Here is a 24,539-nt window from a genome sequence, read left to right on the forward strand (position 1 = left end):
CTAAATGGTCTCTAACATCCTGTGTTCTAAGGCCCCTCCCAGCTCTGATATCCTGTGTCCTAAGGGCCCTCCCACCTCTGACATTCTGCGTTCTAAGAGCCCTCTCACCTCTGATATTTTATGTTCTTGGGCTCCTCCTAGTTCTGACATCCTGTGTTCTAAGGGCCCTCCCAGCTCTGACATCCTGTGTTCTAAGGGCCCTTCCAGCTCTGACATCCTGTGACCTAAGGGCCCTCCCATCTCTGACATCCTGTGTTCTAAGGGCCCTCCTAGCTCTGACATCCTGTGTTCTTAGAGCCCTCCCACCTCTGACATTTTATGTTCTAAGGTCCCTCCAGCTTTTGATGTGGTCTAAGGGTGCTAGGAACCCCAAAATGCAAGAGTACAGAGCAGGTCTGCCTTGAAAGAATTCAGCCACTCAAGCCTTCTTTCAGTCAGAGTAATAAGTTTTGTTGTTTTTTTTTTTTTTAACACGGGTGGGCCAGATTCTAAGAATCTTCACAATTTAATCAGGGGTAAGAAAAATCTGGAAGGGATCAAGAAGTAGCAAGTAGCTTAGGGTGGTCCAGAGGTAACAGAGAAAGAGGGAGGGGATTAAGGAGTGTCAAGTAAGCTAATTAAGTAATCAAAGTGGGATGGGGTGGGCCAGATGCCTCAGGCCAATGCCAGGGACTGGGTTCCTGCAATTTGTGGGAAAGTTCAGGGGCTTTTCCTTTTAGAGGTCCAGATCCCAAACCCCATCATTTTGACATTCTGCAATGGATAACTCTATCCATGGTCTGGAGTCAGGAAGACCCGAGTTCAAATTTGGCCTCAGACACTTGCAAACCATGTGACCCTGGGTAAGTCACTTAACTTCAGTCTGCCTCAGTTTCCTCAACTGTAAAATGGGCATAACACCTACCTCTGTAGGGTTGTGAGGATCAAATGAGATGATATTTATAAAGTGTTTAGCACAGTGCCTGGTGCATAGTAGATCTTTAATAAATACTTGTTTCCCCCCTTCCTTGTAGTTCTAATATTCTGTGTTCTAAAGCCCTTCACAGCATTGACACTTTATGCACTACAGCTGCTTCCAGATGACTTTGTATTGTAAGGTTCCTTTTAGTCTGACATTCTGTGTTTTATGGCTCTTTTCAACTTTTACCCTCTATGTTCTAAGGTACCTTCCAGTTCTGACATTCTGTGTTCTGAAGCCCCTTCCAGCTCTGAGGTCCTTTTAAGATCTAATATTCTGTGTGTGTTGTCCTACACACAATTTCTTCTAGCACTCTGTTATTAATTCTGCTCCCAGCTTTGCCATTTTATATTTTAAGGCCCCTTCTACCTTTGATATTAGGGCAGCAAGGTGCTGCAGTATATAGAGCATTGAGTCTGAAGTCAAGAAGATCTGAGTTCAAATCCGGCCTCAGACACTTCCTACCTGTGTAACCCTAGGCAAGTCATTTCACCCTGTCTGCCTCAGTTTCCTCATCTGTAAAATGAGCGAGAAAAGGAAATGGCAAACCCCTCTAGTATTTTTGCCAAAAAAACCTCAAATAGCGTCATAAAGGGTGGACATGACAGAACAACAATAACAATAAAGCTTTGAGGGTGTACATTCTAAAGTACCTCCCAGCTCTAACACTGCATATTCAGTGTTCTAGTGTTCTATGTATTGAGATCTTTCCAAATCTGACATTCTATGTTTTATGATCTAGCCCAGTTGTTGACATTCTGTATTTCACAGCTGCTGCCAGCTCTGACGTTCCATGTTTTAAGTTCCCATCTGCTTCTGACATTCTGTATTCTAAGGGCCCTCCCAGAACTGATATTCTGTGATCTAAGATTCAAAGAGATTATGATGTCCCAAGGTCCCCGCTTGCTTTAGAGCCTAAATGATTCATATACTCACCACCTTCATTCAGTGCCTTTCCCCAAGCTCAGAACAGGGAATCCTGCTTAGTAACTGAATTGTAACTGAAAAGCATGTAGAGGAGTCCCATGACTGATTTCTATCTACCTCACTCCAATTCCTTAGCTTTGTCCCTTTTGTGATTAAAAATGACCAGAAATTTCTCCCTTCACCCAGGGCTCACAAAACTTTCACATAAACTTTCATTCAAGAGACTTCAGCTCCCACTGATATTTCTGCAATGAACTTCAATTGTATTGTACTTTGCATTTTAAACCAGCTGAAGAAAGGGACCTGGTAGAGGTTTAAGGGGGTTTGTAACATATTACCAGCCACGACTTGTTTTGAATGATTATATCAAGGCCAATATAGTATCCAGGAAGTGAAGTAGACTGATCACATAAAAAATAAGTGATGACGGATTAGCAGTCCAAATTTTAAACTGATGTCCATGAAATATTTAAAAGGTCCAGAGAAAGGCTCCCAGCACTTAAGCTAATCAGGAGTTACATGGAATGACATGGATAAGATGTATATGGGATGAGAAAGCAAGGATTCCTAGAATGCATCTGCTCTGATGAGTACACATGTCCATGAGATTCCAGAACCACTGAAGCATCAGTAGTATGCCTGAAGTGGAAAACAGATAAAAGCCTTTCCTGGGGCAGGACAATGAAGGGACGGAGCAAAGGAGTCTGGAAGTCTATTCTTTTTTCCAATACTGATGATTCAGAGACACCTACTCTGTCCTTCTTTCCTAAAGCTATGCCATGCTAGAAGGTGCTGGATTTAATAGACAAATTCCTTAAAGCCCTGATCAGTTCTGGAGAAAGGCAGCAGCTACACACAGAGATGAGGAATTAAGGAACAGCCTTACACAGAGAACCAAAATGGAAATCCAGGGCTCCTAATTAGTAAATATTATTTGTGAGAATCTGATAAACTTACACAGCAGCTTATAATACAAAGTTGAAGTTGGCAGCAAAAGAGGTGGTCCTTTCTCCCTAGTTTGACCATTGGCCAAAGTGTCAAGTTGTGTTGGCCAAAGACAAACCCATCAAGCCAGGCCTCAGTTGTGCTGGTTATCTTTACTCTTATGATATGTCCAGCTCTTCCTTTTCTTTTTACTGGACGGGGAGTGCAGCCTCCTGACTCTCCCAAAGGAAACAAATTCTTGGATCCAGAAAGACGGAAGGGAACAAGCATTTATTAAGTGCCTAATATGTGCCAGGCAGTGTTAAGCGACTTACAAATATTTTCTCATTTGATCCCCACAATAACCCTGGAATGTAGGTACTATTATTATCATCCTCATTTTACAGTTGAAGAAACTGAGATACAGGTTGAGGTACTTGCCTAGGTTCACACCGGATCTTCCTGATTTCAAGCCCAGCCCTCTATCGACAAGGGCCGCTTAGCTGCCTCTAGGCAGAGCTAAAGTGACCTCAGCAAAAGAACAACATGCTCCAATACAAATCAAGGTAACTGATTGTCTTTGCAAGGTTCAAGAGCTTTCACCATAAGATGCATACCTATAAATCACAGAGATGTGGAAGGAACCTCAGAGGTCTGCAAGTCCAAATTGTATCCCAATGATTCCCCTCTACACCATCCACCTGACACACCAAGACTCAAGAGTACCGGGAACCATTGCCTCCCCAAAAGAGCCCGTTCGATTTTTGGACTGCTTACATTCTTCTGGGTAGATCCCGTATTCTACCAGAAACACCTCAGCCAGCCCACAACACTGTCTCAGCAGAGAGATGGTCCCCTTTGTGTATTTCAGTGAGATCTGACATCTTAAACCAGCTAGGGCAAACACCTGGTGAGAAGCTCTTGGTGTACAACATAGGAAATTTAGTTGGAATTTAAGAAATTATGGACTCTTGGGGAACAGGTTGGCTCAGGACATTGGTAGGACCACCTCTTACTGGGCATATTTCCTGTCCAGAAACAGAATGTGTTTTTGGCTAGCTCAAAGAGCATCGTGCTGTGGAGATAGGAATGGGCTAGAATACTGCTTTTCATCTATCATCTTAACCGTGTGAAAGTCTGTAAACTAGGTTCTACATAGGAATGCTGAATCCCACCCTCCATTCTTTCTCTCCAGTTAATTTTGTGACTCATGACTTCAGGAAGATGGGAATGATTTACACACCTTCTTTTCAGGGAGTGATCTCTGAAAAATAATTATATCTTTAAAATGCTTTAAGCAACAAAGGAGACCAAGGTTCACGTACTAATTTCCGGGGGTTATGGGGATCTTTAAAGCTTTCTGTCCTTTTGATCCGTACTTTAGTGGTAACTTTTGGTTAACAATAGGTGTGGTATAGTGGAAAGAGCGCTGCATTTAAAGGTAGAGAACCTGGACTGAAAACCCAACTCTGTTCCTTACTCCCTATGTGACCCATGAGCAAATGAATGAATCTTCCTAAGCCTCAGTTTCCTTATTTATTAAAAAAAAAAAAAAGCTAAACAAGATGGCCTCTAAGCTCTGTTGGTCACTCTCAATCATAACCCTAGAAGAAGACTCTTCGGCTTTTCCATTTCTTAATACTCAATACACTCAGGTGTACTTTCCCCCAAGAAACCTCAAATGCCGTTCTTACCCCTATAATCCTTTCTGTTCTAGCCATGTTTCCTCTGTTTCCAGCACAGTGGATGTGAACACAACCCTTTTGGTACAGGGGGGCAGCTTGCACTATCTGGCCCCCTTAAAATGCAAATAACCTCTTTGTTTGAGTACTCACATCATCAGTGATGTCAGGACAGGCTTGCAGACTGGGATACAGCCATTTAAGTCCTCAACATTGTGAGTTGTAAAGCCTGGGGTGTTACCTTTTCATTCTGATGTGTCCACAATGGGAAGGGTAGAAAAGGAGAACTGATCTAAAATTTGGAAATTGAATTCCTGGATTAGAAATCAGAAGATACCGGAGGCACATTTGGAATCTGAAAGCTTGCTTGGGTTATCCAACACCAAATGGATTTTAGTAGTTGAAGGCAATATGGGAATACGAGAACAGGGGACCCTATCTCACACACATTTGCCAGGATCATGTTAAGTCTCTTCACTTTTCTAAGCCTCCATTGCTTAATCTATGAAATGGAGATGAAAGTACTAAATCACTTTGTAGAGCTTAAGGTTCCACATAAAGGTGTTATTTCTAGTCAAATTTCACTTTAGGGGAAAGTATGACAATTCATCCCCCTCCTCCCAGCCAAACAAAACGATCAAGCCATCTGAAGGCAAAGCCTAGATTAGGATTTAAAGCCCACCTAAAATGGAATCTCTCATTCAGTATCTTTCCAGTGAGGTATCAGACAGAATGGCTAAAGCCCTGCACTTGGAGTCAGAAAGACCCGGGTTCCAGCCCTGCCTCAGATACTTATTAACTGAAAGACCCTAGGCAAATCCCTTCATCTCTCTAAGCCTGTTTCATTTCTAAAATGTTGACAATCTAGCACATACTTCATGGGTATAAATTACTTTACCAACTTTAAAATGCCACATGTGAGAGCTACCATTCCCTAGCTCACACAGTCATGGAGATTTCAAAGGCACCATGCTTTGTGAAGTTGCAGAGGATGAACAAAAGAGCATTTATTGGAACCTAAAGAGACACAGACTGTACTCCTATCTCAAAGGCGTCAGGGAAGGTACATTCTGTGGGAGCTGGGACTGAATCCTAGTTTCATTCATCACACTGTGGCCAAGACCTGTTCTATCTTGAGGAAGGAACTATGAAGGTCCTAAGTACAAATACCATCCTCAATAGCCTCTGAAACAGCCATGAAAGGAGGAGGAGAGGCAGTTCTTTCTATTTCTATAATCTATTTTGCATTAGATGTGAGACAATCATTTCAAAATTTTTGCTTGAGAGCCCAGGATACCAGTGGGTCATGAGACATTCCTCTCTCTACCCTTCCCTCCCACACTAGCCTGAGATTTTAGGACCTGGCAGACTCCCATTCTCAGTATCCTCCCAATGGACAGGTGGGTTCTAACTTCATTCCACTATACAATTCTGATTTGCCTGAGGAGAGGGGTTCCCGGTTTTGTTCAAATTCTAGGGTTCTCCTCATCTTTGGAAGAGATGATGAGACTGATAAAGAACAGGCTCATGAGGCATCCATCTGGCATTCCTCTGGATAGACAAACCAAATCCCCCAGAACGTTAATATAGACTGAGAACCCTAGGATTTTAGTGCTTTGAGGAGACCTCTTCTAGAAACATCCTCCAATGACTGAGGCATGGTAGTGATCTCAAAGGCAGTCCCGGTGGATCACAAACTGTGGCAGGTCCTCCAAAGCTGGAAAGGCTCCAAGTACACACATGGTGACAGACTGACATAGTATGTCTACTATCTGGGGATCAGTGCGGCTGAGCTCAGAGAGGCTCATTACTGTATCTTGTGTTTTCTCAGTCATATCAATCCTATGGGACAGACCATCTCCCAAGTCACAGAGGAGTTGGCTATGATCTGTACTGGCAGATGCAGCAAGTACCCACACCATCCCCAGAAGTATTAAAGAAAGAAGGGATCTATTAACTCCACAACCTCACCCCCAGAATTCACCTGGTACCACCACCCTTGCTTTTAGGGACAGCAGAGTATAGATTCACCACTCATTCTATCAGGACATTGATTCACATAAATGTACTCGAAAAGCTTTTTAAAATGTTTATTGATATTAAGTGGATGGAATGGTGGTGCGATAGTGCAAAGAAATGTGTGCAATTCTGGGGCCTTGTTTTTCCTAATTTTCACAGCTGAACGAGTCAAAGAGGATTAAAAAAACACCAAGGGAAGCTGAGGGTGGGCAGAGGATGTAAATACACTTGGACTGGCCACTTGCTAGCCAGCTCAGGTGGTGTGGTTCACGGTTGGGTCAGAGCTGGAAAGGTCTTCCTCACTCCATTCACTCCAGGTCAACACATAGGGGAAGTAGACCACACGTGTGTGGAATGAGGGTGGGTTTATTTCAAACATGTTCAGCCAGTCTAAACTATATGGAGAGAGCTGAGTCTCCTGTTCATAAATTAGCTTCACGAGTTAGCATTACTATTCCAAACCAGCATTATTTACAAAACGAACCTTTTACCTGCTCTAGCCTCAGGTTCATAGGACAAGTTATTAAAGAAAACTTCTGGCTAATTTAAAAAATCTCTCTTCCATTCAACACCCAGCAACTTTTGAGGGGCAGGGCCTAGGGGGGGTGTTCGACTTTGTGACAGCAACAATCACCATTCACCAGGAATGCAGAGTCACAAACTAAATGACAGTAAATTTAAGTCACTACAGATTGTTTGCTCCCAGTTAGCTTGTTATAAGAATGCCACTTTGAAACAGGAGTGATCACTCAGTCATCCTCTTTCTACAGATACATGAGAGAAGGGCCCCAGGGAGTGCTAATAAATATATTGGTTAACAAGCTCATTTGAAAACCAAAAAGTGCTGTCTGAACACAATCCAAATGAGGCGACCATGGACTGACCTTAGCAGAAAACTGAAGGATGAAACTCGAAATAGGAGGTGTGCCCTTAATTAAGACTGACCAGTTTGCACTTTCAGCTGAAAACACAGGGCTGAAATCTTCCAAAGCAGATGGAGGATATTTTTCTTGGAAATTCCAAATCAAAATGGCAAGTAAGAAAAATTGCTGGCTTATAAAAGGTTCCTGATGGCCTCCATTACACTGGGTGCCAGAAAATCCTTCTGTTCCGGTTGCTGGTAAAAAGGCCGTTCTGGCACACACATAAAAAGACGATAGCACAAGAATATAGTGTATTACCTGTCAAACAAGAATTTCAAGAACGGAATCTTCGAGGACTCACTCATCAGTGAACATTTGGGACAGAGAGCAATCAGAATACAAAAGAAAGCAAAAACCCACATAAGTTAAATTCCTAATTTGCAAAACTGATACAATTTGTACATAAACTGATAAACACCATCTTCATGGCTCACCAATCCCAAGTCCTAGTCACCAGCGGTTAGTTTCTACCTACATTACTAACAGGGAGCTCAGGGATGCTCTCTTGAGGGGATTGGTTTGCTCTGGAGATGCCGACACACTCTTGCTTGGAAGCTGTTCGGCAGGAGTGGACTCTGAGGGAAACAGCCACTTCATTTGGATAACCACACGATAATGAATATCAAGATTCCCATAGCCACTGCTAGCACAAGCACCAGGATGCAGATCTTCTTCCGGGATTTTTTCTAAGGAGAAGAACAGTTAAAAGACTGATAAGACAACAGTCCAAATCCACCTTCAAAAGGCTTTAAACATCTGCCTTCTCCTAGTAGTTCTAAATGACAAACACTGCTATACAAAGGGATTCATGGTGACCTGCTCAAAGTAGCAGACTTTGCTGGAACAGAAGGCACTAAACTTAGGACCCCTGAATCCAACTAGCCTAGTTTAAAGTACTGGGTAATGGAATTCATATGAAATTCAGTTGCAGGCCCCCAAACCTAAAGATATGAAGAAAGAGAATTTCGAGGTGGTGGCACAAGTTGGAGGGGGGGGTGATGATAGGAGCCCTGTGTATGATACTTGGTCAATGCTCCCAATACTGTGCTTAAGCACAGTCAAGTAGTTCAGTACAAGTCCCCAAGAGGATCTGCCAGCATCTTTCCCGTCTGCTCTTCCTCCTGACTCTGCTGTTTCTGTCAGTGCTGTCTCCATTCGCTCTTGGAAACATGTAGAATCTTGCTTGGGACAGCAGACGCCCTTCTCCTTCCCTGCTCATATCCAGTGAGTTGTCAAGTGCACCAATTTCCCCTGGGTAGCACCTCCTACCTTTGTGCACTACTCTCTGTTCCCATATCACCACGTGAACCCAAGGACTCACTAACATCTATGGAGACAATGGCCCTCGGCCCTCAAGGTCTCTCTGAAGAACTTTGGAATTGATGATGTGACTTGGGGGATGCTGGCAAAGCACCACACAGCATGGTGAGTCCACAGCAAAGCAAGTGCTGTGCTATGAGCATAGCAGAACTGCAGAGCTTAAAAGAAACATGAGATGTGCAAATTTAGAGACATCTCCACCCCAAAAGGACTATTTGTGCCCGACCTGTGGGTGGGGCCTCCTGACTCATATTGGTCTGATCAGTGGCGGTCAGACACACTGTACCTAGACCCCAACATCATGATGTCATTCTGGTCCTCTTCGAGAGTGAAGGACAATAACTTGCCTCCCAACAGCTGTTCTCCATAGTGGCTCCACAATCCTACCAGACTAATTTTCCTCATCTGGAGTTTTGGTCATATCACTGCTCTGCCCAAAATCCTTTAGCGCCTATGCCAGCCTAACAAGTGGCATTCTATCATTAAGGCTCCTTCCAGCTTTGCTACTTTGTGTTTTAAGGCCCCTTCAAGCTTTGAAATTAGGGCAGCTAACTACCGGGCCTGGACTCAGGAAGACTCATTTTTCCGAGTTCAAATCTGGCTTCAGACACTTACTGGCTGTGTGACCCTGGGCAAGTCACTTATCCCTGGTCTCCATCAGTTTCCTCATTTGTAAAATGAGCCAGAGAAGGAAATAGCAAACTGCTCCATTATCTTTGCCAAAAAAACCCCAAACGGGGTCCCAAAGAGTCAGGCACGACTGACATGACTGAACAAACTAGGCTAACTTCAAATCTCTTTGTTCGGCATTCGAGGCCCAGTATGAGCTGGGACCATCTTACCTCTCCAGCCTTAACTCATCCTACTTACACTGCAAGAGAGAGTCAGGATTCTATGTTCCAACCATGCTGGACAAGGACACGCCCCTCTCCTCCCTCCCAGCCTTTCCAGCGTCCACGTTTTTGCTCAAGTCTTTTCTTCTTCCCTAGAAAGTCCTTTTCCTTCTTTGCATATTGAATTCCTATTCACAGTTTATGGCTTAACTCAATACTACCTTCCTTTCCATAGTTTCCACTCATCTCTATCCTTAGGCTGGTAACAAACTTTTCAAGTTTCCCATAAGAGGGTGGGTGAAGTAAGAGATAGACACCTGGCGTCTTAGGCAGAAAGACCTGAGTTCAAGTCTTGCCTCTGACATGTCCCGGTTGTATTATCCTGAGTGAGTCAGCTCTTGGTGCCACCAGACAACTAAGACCCTAAACTGCAGAGCAGGTGTTAGTTTGCCTGGAGAGAGAGTTTATTGCTGGGAGCTCCCTACACCAATGAAATCACAGATCCAGCGAAAAAAAGCTATCTGTGTATGTCTCATGCCCCTCACAAAAACTAAGCTCCAGTATTCTCAGGGTCTCTGAGCCACGGTTTCCTCGTCTCATCTAAAAATGAGGACAATCTCACCCGTGTTATCTGACAGGTATGCTGTGAACATCCACATGAGATTACGTATAGAAAACCCTTTATATGCGTAAGGACAGCTCCACGGCACAATGTCCCATCTAAATTTTGTGCTGCCTCCAGTAAGCGCACCCAGCAGGCACTTAAAGGGACAAAGCTCAACTCTAGGGAGAGGACACCGAAGCAGCTTAACCCTGAGAAACCCACAGTGATCAAGGCCTAGTGTAAACCTTTATTAGATCCGGACAGGAGAGCTAGGATGGGCTGGCCCACTCCCCAGCCCCGAGGAAGCCCTCTCACATAAACCGCCATCTTTTGTTTGCAGAGCTTTTGAGTCAGCCAAAGACTGATTCTGCACAGACCGCCTCAATCCAGCTTGCTCTCACTCTAATCAATAGAGACACAACAGCTCAGCCCTTCATTTTTCAGTCACGCTTGCCTCCAGGACACAAAGTGGCGGAGAAGCAAGAGGCCTGAGATCTGAATCATAAGCCGTGGCTTTGCCCCTTCCCTTTCCTGAGCCTCCCTCTCTCTTCTGTAAGAAGGAGATCATGAGTAGGGAGCATGCTTCCCCACCCACTGGAGAGTTCTCTTGTTTCTCACTATAAAGGATGATACAAATAGAGACCTATTATCATTCAATCCAATTTCCCACATCGCCTACGGGAGAAGTGAGTGAGCAGGACCAAGAGCTGGTCGTAGCTGCTTGTCTCCAGCACAGCCCTGACGAGGCAGCTGTGGCCGTCCTCCGGGACAGTCGGCCCTCAGCATTCACCTGATAGTACGCGGCTCGCTGTAGCTGGTCTGTGGCTCTTTCAACGTGCACCTCAGAGCTCTCCACATTGGCTTCTATGCTATCTGAAAAAGCAAGAGACATTGGCTGTTAACACACACAGAGTCACACAGAGTCATACACACACACACACACACACACACACACACACACACACACTGAGAGCCCTCCCTGCTGTTCCTCTGGTGCTCCTCTCTCTGCTGCTTGTATATACTGACAGTGCAGAGGAGTTAGGAGCCGAGTTTAGGGAGCTGAAGCTTAGGCACAACAACCGTGGCAAAAAACAGCTTGGCAGACACTTAGGTGACAGAGTTAAGACAGAAATAGGCGAATGGAGTTTAGAATGTAAGAAAGTCTGCCATGATTCTTACTTTTAAAACGAGAGGATATTTATTATGGGAATTCTGTTCAATATGTCCAACAATACACAAGGCTCTTGCACACAGTATAACTGTATTCTTTTTCAGCGCAAATGCAAACACACAGTGAGGCATTTTCAGGGCCCCCCCCTTTCTGTTTTTTGCTAAATCAACCACAGTACATACCAATCAAATCTCCCTGATCATGGATCATCATGGCCAAATCTTTAAATATCTGATTGACGTCCAAAATGTCGGCCTGTAGGACACAACAATCTTAAGCAATGTTTTGATTCATTTTCTCCATTCCTTCCTCACGCCTGTTCCATGCTTCAGTTGTTAACATGAGAGGAATGCATATGTTTGCAAGTATTTATAAACATAACCTTAGGTACTCAGGACTATTTCTCCACAAATTGTGAGCAAAGAACATGAAGTAATTAATGATGGTCAAACAGTTGAATGATGAGGACTGAAGCCACAGGCAGAGGGTTTAGAAAAGAGCAAGAGGACAGGATGTGGAGGGCACTGTAGATGACTATCTCAAGGAATTTAGCCATGAAAGAGAGGAGAGATGTAGGATGATAGTAAAGATGGTCTGGTTGGGTCAACTGAAGATTTTTTTCTTTTTAAAGGAAGGAGATGTATGTTTGCAAGTAGCAGGGAGGCAGCCAGCAGATGGGGAGGGATTGAAGATTAGTCAAAGAGCAAGGATGATAGAGATGGCACTATGCTGGAGAAGACAGGATACAATGGGACTAAGGGTGCCTGGAGAGCAGGCCTGTACCACATATGACCACAGGGTGATATGTTGTACAAGCCTGTTTTACATCCCCTACATTTTTCACGGGTTGCAGGCCAAATGTTGAGCAGGCCTGCTGTAGAGGGTTTTGCCCTTCTAGAGTACAGCTGTCCTTGCCATGATTCCCACAAACAGACACTTATGGAGCACAGCGACTTCTGCTAAAAAACTAGTTTTGAAAAAGTGAATTTGTTCCAACGTGACTGATATATTAGGACGTGCAATTTCACTTGCAAGAAACGGCAAGACTATAGAAACCCAAACCTAGCTGAACGAATCACCAAAGAATGCACAAAACGCACACGCTTCAAACACATACCAGCTACCTCAGTTCACATGCACATTATTGTATAAGTTGTGTTTTGCTACTCTTTTGCATTTGTGAACTTTTCTATATAAAAAAACATTCTTTCTACAGCTTAAGCTGAATGAGGCTCAGACTCAGGTCTTTAAGGCCGCCCTCTCACCTGTACCCACTGACTTAGCCAGCTTGGGCCCCACCGGAACTGGGTGGCAGACGGAGGACTTATGGCTCTATTTCATAAACTCATGTGTTTTGAGAGAAATTCCTGGGGGAATAATACAACAAAAGGACTTCAATAGCTTCATGGACAGTGCAAAATGCAAAGGCCAGGACCCTCCTCTTACCTCCAGTTGCCTGATCGCAGTTTCTCGCTCCTTGATAAGTTCAAGGTCTTGCTCTGTAATGGCCAACTCATCTTCCTGTGACTGCATCTGATTCCACTCTTCATTGCTAAGGGAGTAACAGAGATAGCCACTGAGACTCCAAAGCTTCTAAGCAGAAGATGCATACAACATATAATACAGGCATCTCTGGCTTGCCAGAGAAGCCTCTCCAAGGCTAGTTACCAGGCCTTCTCTAGGGAATTATGGTTATCAAGAGGAAAAGTATGGCATTTAAATAGGATTGCAAAATTGAGAATAGAGTAGGAAATGAAGAATCAGAGAGGAATTAGACCATTAGGAATTTCCTCGAGAAAGTTACAGTCTCAAATTCTTCCATTAAAAATAACAGCACAATATAAAAAGTGTTGGATTTGTGGTTGGAGGACCACAAAAAAGCTAGAAGCCCGGTTCTGCTCGATATTATCTGTACGACACTGTCCAATCTCAATTTCTTTAACTGTAAATGATAGGGCTGGACAAGATCAGAGATCACCTAAGATTCCTCTTGGCTTTAAGTCTATGATGTGCACATCCTGCCTAGACTAGAGTTTGGGCTTGCTCTTCCTTTATCTCTTCAAATACAGAGTGTCCAAAAGTCTGAGTGCAGTTTTAAGCTGTAATAACTTAATGTAAGCTTAAACTCTAATAGCTTAAAATGCACTCAGACTTTTGGGACACTCTGAATATAACGAAGGACCTAACTAAATCAATTTTCAATGGATATTTCTTTTTAACCTAACACTAATGGAGAAAAGTTGGTGCAAAATTAAAGGACACAACAGGTTTATTTTCATATGTCAAAGGTGATAAAGAAAGAGGCATATTCTGTTTTTCTCTAGATAGACTACATTAAAAATCTAGCACTGGACATTTTCTGTGTGCCAAGCATTTGTTGCTCGTTTATTTCATATTATTCCAAATGTTCCTTGGAATAGGAATTGCATCCATTTTACAGATGAGATAATATTGGTTAAAAAAAACAAAAGGTAAAAGGCTGTAGCCTGGTACGCAAACAAGCACATAGAAATTCCTGGTCTCTAAGTCTGATGACTATTGTTGAGTCCAGTGCATCAGCGTGACCAACAGCAAAGGTGGAGCTTCTTTTTGGAAAATTATATCTTCCTTGAACTTGGTGCCACCATAAAGCAAGAATCTTAAATCTGCCTTTAGCTGCTGTATTTTATATAGCTCTGTATTTTTAAAAAATTAAAACACAGTTAAATTCCATTTCCCAGCATCTAACAAGATGGAGAGATAATCACACTTTACCTGTCAAATGAAACAAGCTGCTCCTCTCTCTGCCTCTCCTCCGCCTATGAAAGAGGAGGGATTATTGCTGCTGGTATCCAGAAACACACCAGAGACACACAGCACACTTGATAGCTTTTGCTTAAATAAGAAAGGAAGAGACATTTCTCAGCCGTGACATGGTCTGAAGAGGAGTACACTCTGCCAAGAGTGAGTGGCTGGGTGTAAAGCGGTTAAAGAGAAATCCGTTCTCAGGTCTAGCCTTATGAAGGAAGACTGATTGAATGGTACCACAGAGAAAACAGATGTGATTGGAGGAACTGATTATCAAGAGCCACAGTCTGCCAGGCTAGAGAGGAAAGGCTGGAAACTTACAGGAATACAAAATGTCAGCAACACAGGTTTTAGAAATATGGACATCTCTCTCTCTCTCTCTCTACATATATTTTTTTTTTTTGCTGGGTAATGGGGTTAAGTGACTTGCTCAGTGTCACACAGCTAGTAAGTGTTATGTGTCTGAGGTCGGATCTTCCTGAATCCAGGGCCGGTGCTTTACCCACTGCGCCATCTAGCTGCCCCTATGGACATCAATATTACATTAGGAATTGGCTTTGCACAAGACAGAGCAACTTCAAAACCAGCCTGACGTTTTCTGAGGACTGTGTTTGTGCTTAACAGCAAGGAAAACAAAAGCCAACGAGGAAAAGCCGGAAAATTGAAAGACTTTCCTCTTGGAAACAAACTTACAGAGAGACGAGATCCCGCTCTGGCTCGGGCGACAGTCTCCTTCTCCTTCTCAGACACTTTCCTCTGAACCGCCTGGAAGTTGTTTAAGGCTATAGAGAAGTCATTCATCAAACGCTCCTTCTGAAGTTTCTGCAGGCGCTAAGGAGATGAAATGGAATATTAAATTAGAATTTGAACTTCTTTAAGTATTCGATTCTAAGGCCAAAACTACATGCACACCTAGGCTGCTGAAAACAAAAAAGTGACTATGAAGCAGTTTTTTTCTCCTTCCAAAGCCCTTAGTCCTTGGGAAGACCAATCTGTTCACTTTCTAGGTCAAATTGGCTGTTCCTTCTTTTAAGCTAACCAACCTCATCATTTCACACATTTTTTTTCTTCCAGAAACTCAAAAGGGAATTCCAAATCTTTATTCCTCACAAAAGAATGTGATGTGGAGGAAAACAATACTTCTAAACACAGAATAGATGTTTTTCTTCAAATAGACTTCTGCCAGAAGGAGAAAGCTCTCATTTAGACCACACCCACAGCTCCCCTGAAACCCCCGGAGGCACCTTCTTCATGGTAATGTTCAAGGGCTGAGTCTTGGTGACACTAAAAGCCGCTCTGTCCAGCTGCAGTACTTGCCTAAACTATAGACTGGGATGCTCCTGTCCTCATCGACAATTATTTATTTCTCACTAAATCAGAATGTTTAAATATAGGCATTTCCCACTATGAGCAAACTACCCTCTTGGGTTGCTGGAAACAACAAGAAAGGGACTACAAAATAGTCTCCTCATTCCATAGACCTAATCCTTGGGAACCCAGGTCTGTTCATTTTCTGGGCTGTGTATTGTGTGCCTAGCATACGTAAAATATTATACAAGATGTTAAGCGAATGGAAAGAGACAGGTATTAGAGATATTATAAAGTGACATAAAACGTACTTATTATGCATCTACTATGTGCAGAACCCAGCCTTCGAGGAGTTTGCAACCTAATTAGAGACATGGGACTTACGGGTTAAAAAGATTTAACACCAAGAGGTATATGCTAAATACCAAATGACCATAAGAAAGTGCAGGATAGTGCAGAGAAGGTCTTTACAAAGATTTGCTTGGAGTTTCAGGATCTCTGAGTGTGGCAAAAAGATAACAGAGTCAGGGTTGTGATAAATGAAAATGAATGGGGTCACATTCGATCAATCAAAAAGGATCTACACACACACACACACACACACACACACACACACACACACACACACACACACTGAACACAACATACATTTTTTTATAGGGAAGATACCAGCAGCTGGGAGAAAGGCTATGGGTGTCCCTTGAGCAGAGTTCCAAAGGAAACAGGATTCTAAGAGATAACAGTGAGGCGGAAGACATAAGAAAAGCCAGAGCAAAGATTCAGAGTAAGGAAATAGAATGTCCTGTGTGAGGAATAAGGAAGGCCAGTGTGGCTGTACCAGAGAGTGGGGAAAAAGCGGAGTAATATGGTTGGAAAGGTAAATTGGTACCATACTGGTAAAGGATTAAAAAACTGAACAAAGGAGGTACTTCTGTGATAACAGACCTCTACTTTCTATTCTATATAGCTAATCTGTAATTATTCCAGCTGATAACGGTAGCAAGGTACAATGGAAAGGACATGGGATGTGGAGTAAAAACACCGGAGTTTGCATCCCACCACTCTCACTTACTGTCTGTGTGATCCTGAGCAAATCACTTCACCTTTCTGCCTCAGTTTCTTCATCTGTAAAAAAAGGATAATAGCAGCACCTACCTCCCCAAGTTTTTGTGAGAATCAAATGAGATAATAAATGTAAAGCACTCTGTAAACTTAAAGTGCTTTATTAAAGTTAGCTGTCATTTCCTCATCCATGAAATGAGGAAGCTGGACGTGGTGATCCCTTTTTGGTCCCTTTAAGCTCCAAATCTGAGTCCGTGAGAGGAAAATGATAACACCGATAATCCAAAAGGGATTTCTTTGACTTAGGAACATATTACTTAATTTTTGTGGGTAACAAATTTAACCAATTCTATTTTGCTTAGATTAGTTAAGTTACTTTGTGGTCCCTGACCACATGTTAATTGGGCAGAGAGTGTAGACAAACTAGAAATGTATTTGTGTAGGGAGGGGAAGTTTGTCCAGGATTAAAACTCCATCATGAGTAACCCAAAAGCAGATAATCTATATGCAAATATAGTCAACTTGTAATTATCAAGAAAAACTTTATTTTATCATCACTGTCACAGGGGAAGATGAATACCTCGGACTGTTAAGCTCTTCATTACTCCCAGAATTTAGCTGTTTAAAGGGGATGTATGGTACAACCAGAGTATGGTACAACTAGAGAAGGTCACTTTGGACCTTCCTGCAGTTAGGTAAGACAACCCTGAGAAAGGGTGCCTGCCTCCAGTGCCAAAGTACCTCCTTACCCAAATATGGACAACAGAAATATAAAATAATCATCACCTGGCCAACAAAGGAAGTTGTTTTGTTTGATTATACTTGAACACATTACAAAAGTTTTGTTTTTCTTTTTCAACCAAGGAGTGTAGTGGAGGTGAGGGAAAGAAAAGATTTTTGTTAGTTGAAAAAAAAATTAAATGAAAAATAGCCTGTTAAGATAACTGTTTTCAACCCTTCACTGAGCTGCAATCTTCACCACACAATATCGTGATAAATAAATTGACATTAGTTAAATTAAAAGTTATCTTTCAGTGTCTGGTTGCTGCCTATGGGATAAAGATCCACAGTTCCCTGGAAGGTTTTGCATGGAAAAAAATTTTTAATTAAATTTTATTTATAAAAAATTGTAAAATAATATAACTAATGTCACCAAATTTCTCCATGGTTCAGCTTTTCTATGAAGCCTTCCCTAATCAATCCTCCAAATGGGATGTAATCACGCTTTTGATCTCTGAGGACATTCTTTCACAATCACACTGCATATTCACAGCTGATCTTAGAGTACAGCACCCTTTGTGTAAGGCCTACAAGGGCAGAGACATATTTAAAAGCATCCACAATCTGGTTCCCCTTGACCTTTCTTGTCACATGCTTTATGCCCTCTATGTAGCAACCCAACTATACTTTTCACTGTCTCTCTTTTAGTCCTTCCCTCTCCTGTCTCTGTGCTATTGCTTACACTCTCACCTATTTCTTGGCATGGATTTACCTTCCTCATCTCTTCTGTTGAAATATCTCCCCTTCAAGCCCCAATTTAAATGCCATCTTCTCCATGAAGCCTTTCTCTTTCTCCTCAACAAAAAGTAAACCTTCTGTCCAAAAACTTCTCAAAACACTTTGTCTGGATCTTTCCCTCTATTTGTTACATTCTGTTTGGTATTATGTAATTATGTTTGCATATTTCTTATCTCCACTAATTGATGGCAAACTACCTGACAACGGGAGATGGTATGTAATCTGATCTTTAGATTTCTAGGATCTAGCATCATGTTCTAGACATAATAGGTATTTAATCATTGAATGATAGTTTCAGAGCTGGAAGGGGCCTTAGAGACTACCTAATCCAACCCTCTCACTTTACTGAAGAGGAAAGGGAGTTGTGCAAGGGGTGAACAGCACAGCTGAGAATTGTTTGCCAAATTATTCATCTCTGTATCCCTGTGAAGTACCAAGCACAGAGCCTGCACATTATATGTGTGCAATACTTATTGTACTGAATTTTTCTATTTGAGAGAGACAGAAAGTGATTTCTACTTCCCCACGGTATCAACAAACATTTACTGAATACCTATTACTTACTGACCCCAAGGAGCTATATGTACACATGTTCTAAAATAATAATAACAACATGTCAAGATATTAGAAAATACTCTGTTTTCCAGAGCTAAGGCCCAGCAAACAGGCTGTGCCCTGAGCTTGGCATAACAACAATCCTTTGCACTCACCCTCTGGATGATCTCAGCCATGGCAAAACCCCAGAATTGTGACTTATGATTTCCCTATTTCCCAGGGGATCCTGACCTGAAAGCTAGAGCTGCAGTTGACATACAGCAGCAGAAAGTGATCAATCACATCTCCTGACACTCTGAATGATTCTTACACTTGTAATTACTAAGTGAACCGAACCAGGTCCTGTACTCTTGTTCCCATCATACTAACTCTGGTTCTGTACCCTGCTGAATGGATCCCAAGGCTCAATGACCCTTAAGACCTGAGACAATTGCAAGGCTCATGATTCTTATAACTTGGAGACTATTTCCACATGACCCAAGGACACCTATATTGTCCCCAAAATGGCTGCATAACCACTCCTGCCTGCCATGGGAGCTACTTACTCAAGAACTAAGAATGACTGTGTTGGGTCTTGTCTTTTTGTGGTTTTCATTTTTAAAAACCTTACCCCTGCCACAAGTGAGCAAGCCTTCCTTCTCAGGAGGACTTCTGCTTGCAAACATTTTCTTCACTTTGAAATTAAATTTTTATTTGATTCCTGACACTTCTTGTCTCTACCTGCTTTGTTTGGCTCCGGCCACCCATAGGTTAGAGGCTGGTTCCGTTGGCTGACAAACAATGGAAGATATGGTTAAATGTCATATGAGTGATACACAAGAGGACTTCACTGTGGGTTGCGGTAATTAGAGAAGACTTTGTGGAGAAAGTAGGGATTGAGCTGGGCCTTGAAGAGCAGGCAGAATTTTAAGTGGGACAGATGGGGAAATGGGCATCCAGGATAGGTGAATATTATGAACAAAGGCACAAAAGCAGGAAATCACACAGCCCACATGCCAGGCAATAAACCTCATGCTGTTTTTTTGAAAAGTCTTAAAAGGCAAAAAAAAAGGTATATTTTAAAGACAGTAATCCCTTTTCCTTATTACTGCTGTCCACCAGGCTGTTCAGAGAACAGTTCAACCTATGAACGACTCATTTTGGGTAGGGAAAGAGAAGGGGATACTATGTAAAGAACTATATCTTGGGGAATGAATCTAACCTTGCTTTGCAAATATACAACTGTTAAATATTCACCAGAGAGAAGTAAGCATCAAGATTTTCCTTCAACTAAAATCCTTTAGAATATAATCTTTCCTCCAAATGGGGAAAACACCAACCTGTTCTGAAGCCGACAGAGGGAGCGGCAATGATCCCAGCTCTTTCAGGCATTCATTTGTCTCCTTAGCGAGCTGATTTGTAGAATGTTGCAGTTGTTGTCTGAGAGAGAAAGGACCGTTTTAAGAATGTCATTATTTCCCGGAGGGCTTTTATAGAATGGATCATTTTATTCCACAGTTGAGGGGAAGGACACTTGAAGGTTGAGGGTAGGAATGAGTTTCTGGTGCTCAACAGAATCAAAGCAATGTTGCCAAGGTAATTCTCCATCCAAGTACACAGCAAAGCAACATCTGAAGAATACTAGGCACCTACCTCGATGAGGCTTTCTGAAGGGACTACAAACTAAAATGTTAACTACTTCAGCAGAAAGATACACAAAAACATGAGTGAATAGTGAATAAAGAACAGCTGTCCTTTGTCAATTTTAGCATGTGACTGCCACTTTTGACAGGCACGGGAGAAGAGCAATTTTTGCTTCTTGTAAAATCTGATTAGCTAGGCTATTATCAAGCTTTTGAGCTGGATATACGGTCCTGCATGCCTGGTATTGATCACAGACCACTGACTACAGGATTCTCAGGCAAAGACATCTGAATGAAAAGTGCAATAGACAGCACAGTTCTCTTACCCTTAAGGACCCATCTCTAGACTCATGCCTTGCACTGGCCATATTTTGGCTTTAGCCTTGGCTCCATACTTGCTTCTGGTCCTGGGCTGGTTCAATCCAAGCCTCCATCTCCATTTCTACTTCTGATGCTGCCTGGGTCTTCTACCCTTCTAACTAACACAAGGTTAATTTTATATATATATGTGTATATATATAAAAGAAATAATTAACAATTTGTAGTCCCTTCAGAAAGCCTCCTAGTACTCTTCAGATGCCGCTTTGCTGTGTACTTGGAAGAATTACCTTGGCAACATTGCTTCGATTCTGTTGAACACCAGAAACTCATTTTCACCCTCAACCTATGTAGTTAAGGGGGGAAAAACTTACAAGGGGTATGGAATAGAATGAATGAAAGAGTAAAGGAAACGTGATCTGTGAGGTGAGATTGGAGAGGCAGTGGAAATAGGAGACAAATTTCTTTTCTTCATGGTTTCCTTTTTTCTGCCCACCTTTTAAAGATTTCTATAGGAATGGTAGGGCCATGTACTTCCTTTTATTTTTCATGGTTTCCTTTTTTCTGCCCCCCTTTTAAAGACTTCTATAGGAATGGTAGGGCCATGTACTTCCTTTTATTTTTTTAGTTTAACTTACTTTTTTCAATTAACAAGCATTTTTTTCCCTCCCTCCCCCTGTCCACCATAACTGAATAAAAAAATAAAAAGAAAATACTTGTAATAAATATGCAGCATCAAGTAAAGCAAATCCCCATGTGCTTCCAATTTATTAAATCTTTTTTTTTTAATTTTTAGGCAGTTGGGGTTAAGTGACTTGCCCAGGGTCACACAGCTAGTAAGTGTCAAGTGTCTGGTCTGAGGCCGGATTTGAATTCAGGTCCTTCTGACTTCAGGGCTGGGGCTCTATCCACTGCGTCACCTAGCTGCCCCCAATTTATTAAATCTTGTCACTGAAAAGAGGCTTCTAGACCAGAGGAAGTAACCAAAAGAGAGAACTAACAAGTCCCACTTTCCTAAAAGTGGTATACCACGTAGTTATTTAGTGGCTTCTGCAAAGAAGTTCAAATACATGAAAAGCATCTTCTCATCCTCTGAATAAAATGAGAGAGGAAATATTAAAAATATTTTAGAGATGGGGAAATTGTAGTTCCAAGAGCAGAAATGGAGTCAAAACAAAATGATTAAAAGAACCCAGGAATTCACTGTGCCAATCCATTGTTTTTCCTTTCCTTTTTTTCTTTTAGAAATTGATGCCTCAGGGCAGCTAGGTGGCCCAATGGATAGAGCACCGGCCCTGGACTCAGGAGGATCTGAGTTCAAATCTGGCTTCAGACATATAACACTTACTAGCTGAATGACCCTGAGCAGGTCATTTAACCCCATGGCCAAACAAAAGAAAAAAGAAAGAGAAGTTGATGCCTCTTGTTTTTGTTTTCCATCACAGTTATTTCCCAATATAATTCCTCACTCCATCCCCATTGATCTTTCCCTCAAAGAAACAAAGAAATACAGTTAGGCATAACCTGGATAATCAACAAACCAAGCAGATAAGTCTGCCAACAGAGCTATGGGATATTCTGCACTGGTAGTGTTTTACCTCTCTACCAAGCAAAGTGGGATGGGTATTTTACACTCTGTTCTCTGGAATCAAGTTCATTTACTGAAATTAATCTACAGTCAACTGTCTTTTAGTGATGTTGTAATTTATATTACTATGGTCATTCCAATTTTCTTTCCCATTACATCTGCCCTGGCACCTTTGGGCCATTTAAAATATTTTGATGGATCTGTGATCTCATTAGTGTGGGTTTTATTACAAGACAGATGGTCATCCATCCACACTTTCTCACCCTGAGCAACTCATATCCTCATCCTCCTATATAGCATATGGGAGGATTCTGTATTCTATAGAGCTTTCAATCAACTAACTATATGACAGTAAAGATGTGGTCTGCTGTAGAGTATCATTTGCGAAAGCCTCCCTGTTTCCTTGGGAAAAAAAAAACCTAACACTTTATATGTACGTATATTACTCAAAGATTTTGTAGAGATTGGAAAGTAGGCACAGGGATCAGCAATTAGTAATAATTAATTGGTTGCCTTTTTTTTTTTGGTAATGTCAGATATTTTTCCTCATCCTCATCCTCATCTTTCCTCTTTCAACAATCTTAAGAATTGAGCCTTCACTTCTAGCACAGACTTGGTCTTGGTCAGCTGCTTGGTCTTTCTGCTTCAGCGTCATTTCTACTTCAATCAATCAACAACTGTACTAAACGCTGGAGACATACACACACCAAAAAAAAAAAAAAGAAAAGAAAAGAAAAAGGAGTCCTCATGGGGCACATCAAGGACTATGATGTTCAAGTCCAAATGTGGTAGTTCTATTACCACTGATGGAAAAAAAGGTTTTGTTAGAGAATTGTTGGCATTTTTCCCCCTCCATTTTTCAATCGATCATTGTCCTCCTTTCAATTCCATCCTTCAATGCTCTTGGAATGACATGGCTTGGTTGAGTTCCTTACCAAGCTTTCTGTAAACCTGTTTGTCCCTCCACTACTTCACAAGGAAATACTGCTTGTGATTTTCCATCCTCCTCCAATGTAAGATTTTGAAAATAAGTCTACATTCTAAACTGGTTTTGCCCTTGACTGTCTTATCTCTTCTTTTGGCAAGGAGATCAAACGTGTGCTGGCTGAAGCTATTCCTAGGCTCTTGGTTTCTCTGTTGGGGCAGATTTACAATGGTTAAACTGTACTAGCTAGTGAGTCTATCCATCTCCCATTTTCAGAGCTGTTGTTTAGATAAGATGGAATGGTCTCAATTGTGTACCAAAACTAATTTTATTCTTTCTCCTAATCTAAGGGATTGATTTTGATCTTTGCTCTAATAAGCTGATGGTCTAACTATACACAATTGAGTCACAGATGACTCCTACAAAGGTAAACTGGTAATTTCTCATCTACTGAAATATCTTTATGATGTTGTTTGGTGTTCATCATATCCATCGCTCATTCCACTTCTCATCTGCAGCCTTGCCTGGTTTCAACTGCAAAGAACAAAGATGCCCCTCTCAGATACAAGCCCATCACTTCTAATTTCATCACCAGGCTGCTAATTTTAAGCTTTGGATATCCCTCAGATTCCTTTCCCCTCTGACTGAAGGTCTGGAAAGCCTTCCTTTATAGAGGGCAGAAAATGGACTGCCAGCTCCCTCCATTTCCCATCTGCAGCTATGGCTGGTTTCAACTCCATGGAATAAGATGCTTGATGCCAGTACCACTCCACTCCCCTAAGCCTTGCTTTCCTCCAGGTAATCCCTGGTATCCTGCCACACCCCATCCTTTCCAGCTTCCTTTTGTGCATTATCTTCCCCCATTAGATTGCAAGATCCTTGAGGGCAGGGAGTCTTTTTCTTATTTGTATCCCCAGGGCTTAGCACAGTACCTGGCACAAAGTGAGTGCTTACTAAATGTTTATTGCATCAAAAATTGAATTGAATTGTATCCTGACTCTTCTAGAAGAAAGTACTCATAGTATAGAGGTGAGAGGCTTCTACAAGGCAGTCCCAAAGTCTTAATGCAGTTTTAAGCTCTTAAGATTTTGGGGATGCTCCATATATAAGCTACAAGCTTCTGGCCTCTCTCATTCCTAACTCATACCATGTTTTCCAGCATATTTTTCATCATCCTCCCTTATGCTCACCTCCACACTGAAGGCAGCAAGTTTTAAAGTATATGATGATTTAATTGAGATAGTCTTATTAAGCTCTTCATTGAAATTTTTCAATCTTTTTGTCCTCTGAAGGTGATGTTGAAGCATTGTTGTTCAGTTATTTTCAGTCATGTCCTACTTTTTGGGACTCCATTTGGGGTTTTATTGACAAAGATACTGGAGTAGTTTACCAAATTCTTGTACAGATCATTTTACAGATGAGGAAACTGAGGCAACAGGATGAAGTGACTTGCCCAGGGCCACACAGCTAGTGTCTGTGACTGGATTTGAACTCA

General features: G+C 42.0%; 1 protein-coding gene across 1 annotated transcript in view; it reads right to left on the reverse strand.

The window, feature by feature from the left end:
* Positions 1–6,567: 6,567 nt before the first annotated feature.
* The window catches only part of STX12 (syntaxin 12), a 35,450-nt gene continuing 17,478 nt past the window's right edge, over positions 6,568–24,539 (reverse strand). The window contains exons 3-9 of the mRNA XM_020983277.2: positions 19,911–20,010; positions 14,842–14,979; positions 14,116–14,159; positions 12,808–12,913; positions 11,544–11,616; positions 10,981–11,063; positions 6,568–8,119 (exon numbers count right to left, since the gene is read on the reverse strand). Of these exons, the coding sequence (XP_020838936.1) occupies positions 8,027–8,119; positions 10,981–11,063; positions 11,544–11,616; positions 12,808–12,913; positions 14,116–14,159; positions 14,842–14,979; positions 19,911–20,010 (637 nt within the window). The 3' untranslated portion in view covers positions 6,568–8,026. The remainder of the gene's footprint in view (positions 8,120–10,980; positions 11,064–11,543; positions 11,617–12,807; positions 12,914–14,115; positions 14,160–14,841; positions 14,980–19,910; positions 20,011–24,539) is intronic.

This window comes from Phascolarctos cinereus, unplaced genomic scaffold (genome assembly GCF_003287225.1).
Source record: "Phascolarctos cinereus isolate Bilbo 61053 unplaced genomic scaffold, phaCin_HiC Scaffold_726;HRSCAF=1367, whole genome shotgun sequence".
In the NCBI taxonomy this organism is placed as follows: Eukaryota; Metazoa; Chordata; class Mammalia; order Diprotodontia; family Phascolarctidae; genus Phascolarctos; species Phascolarctos cinereus.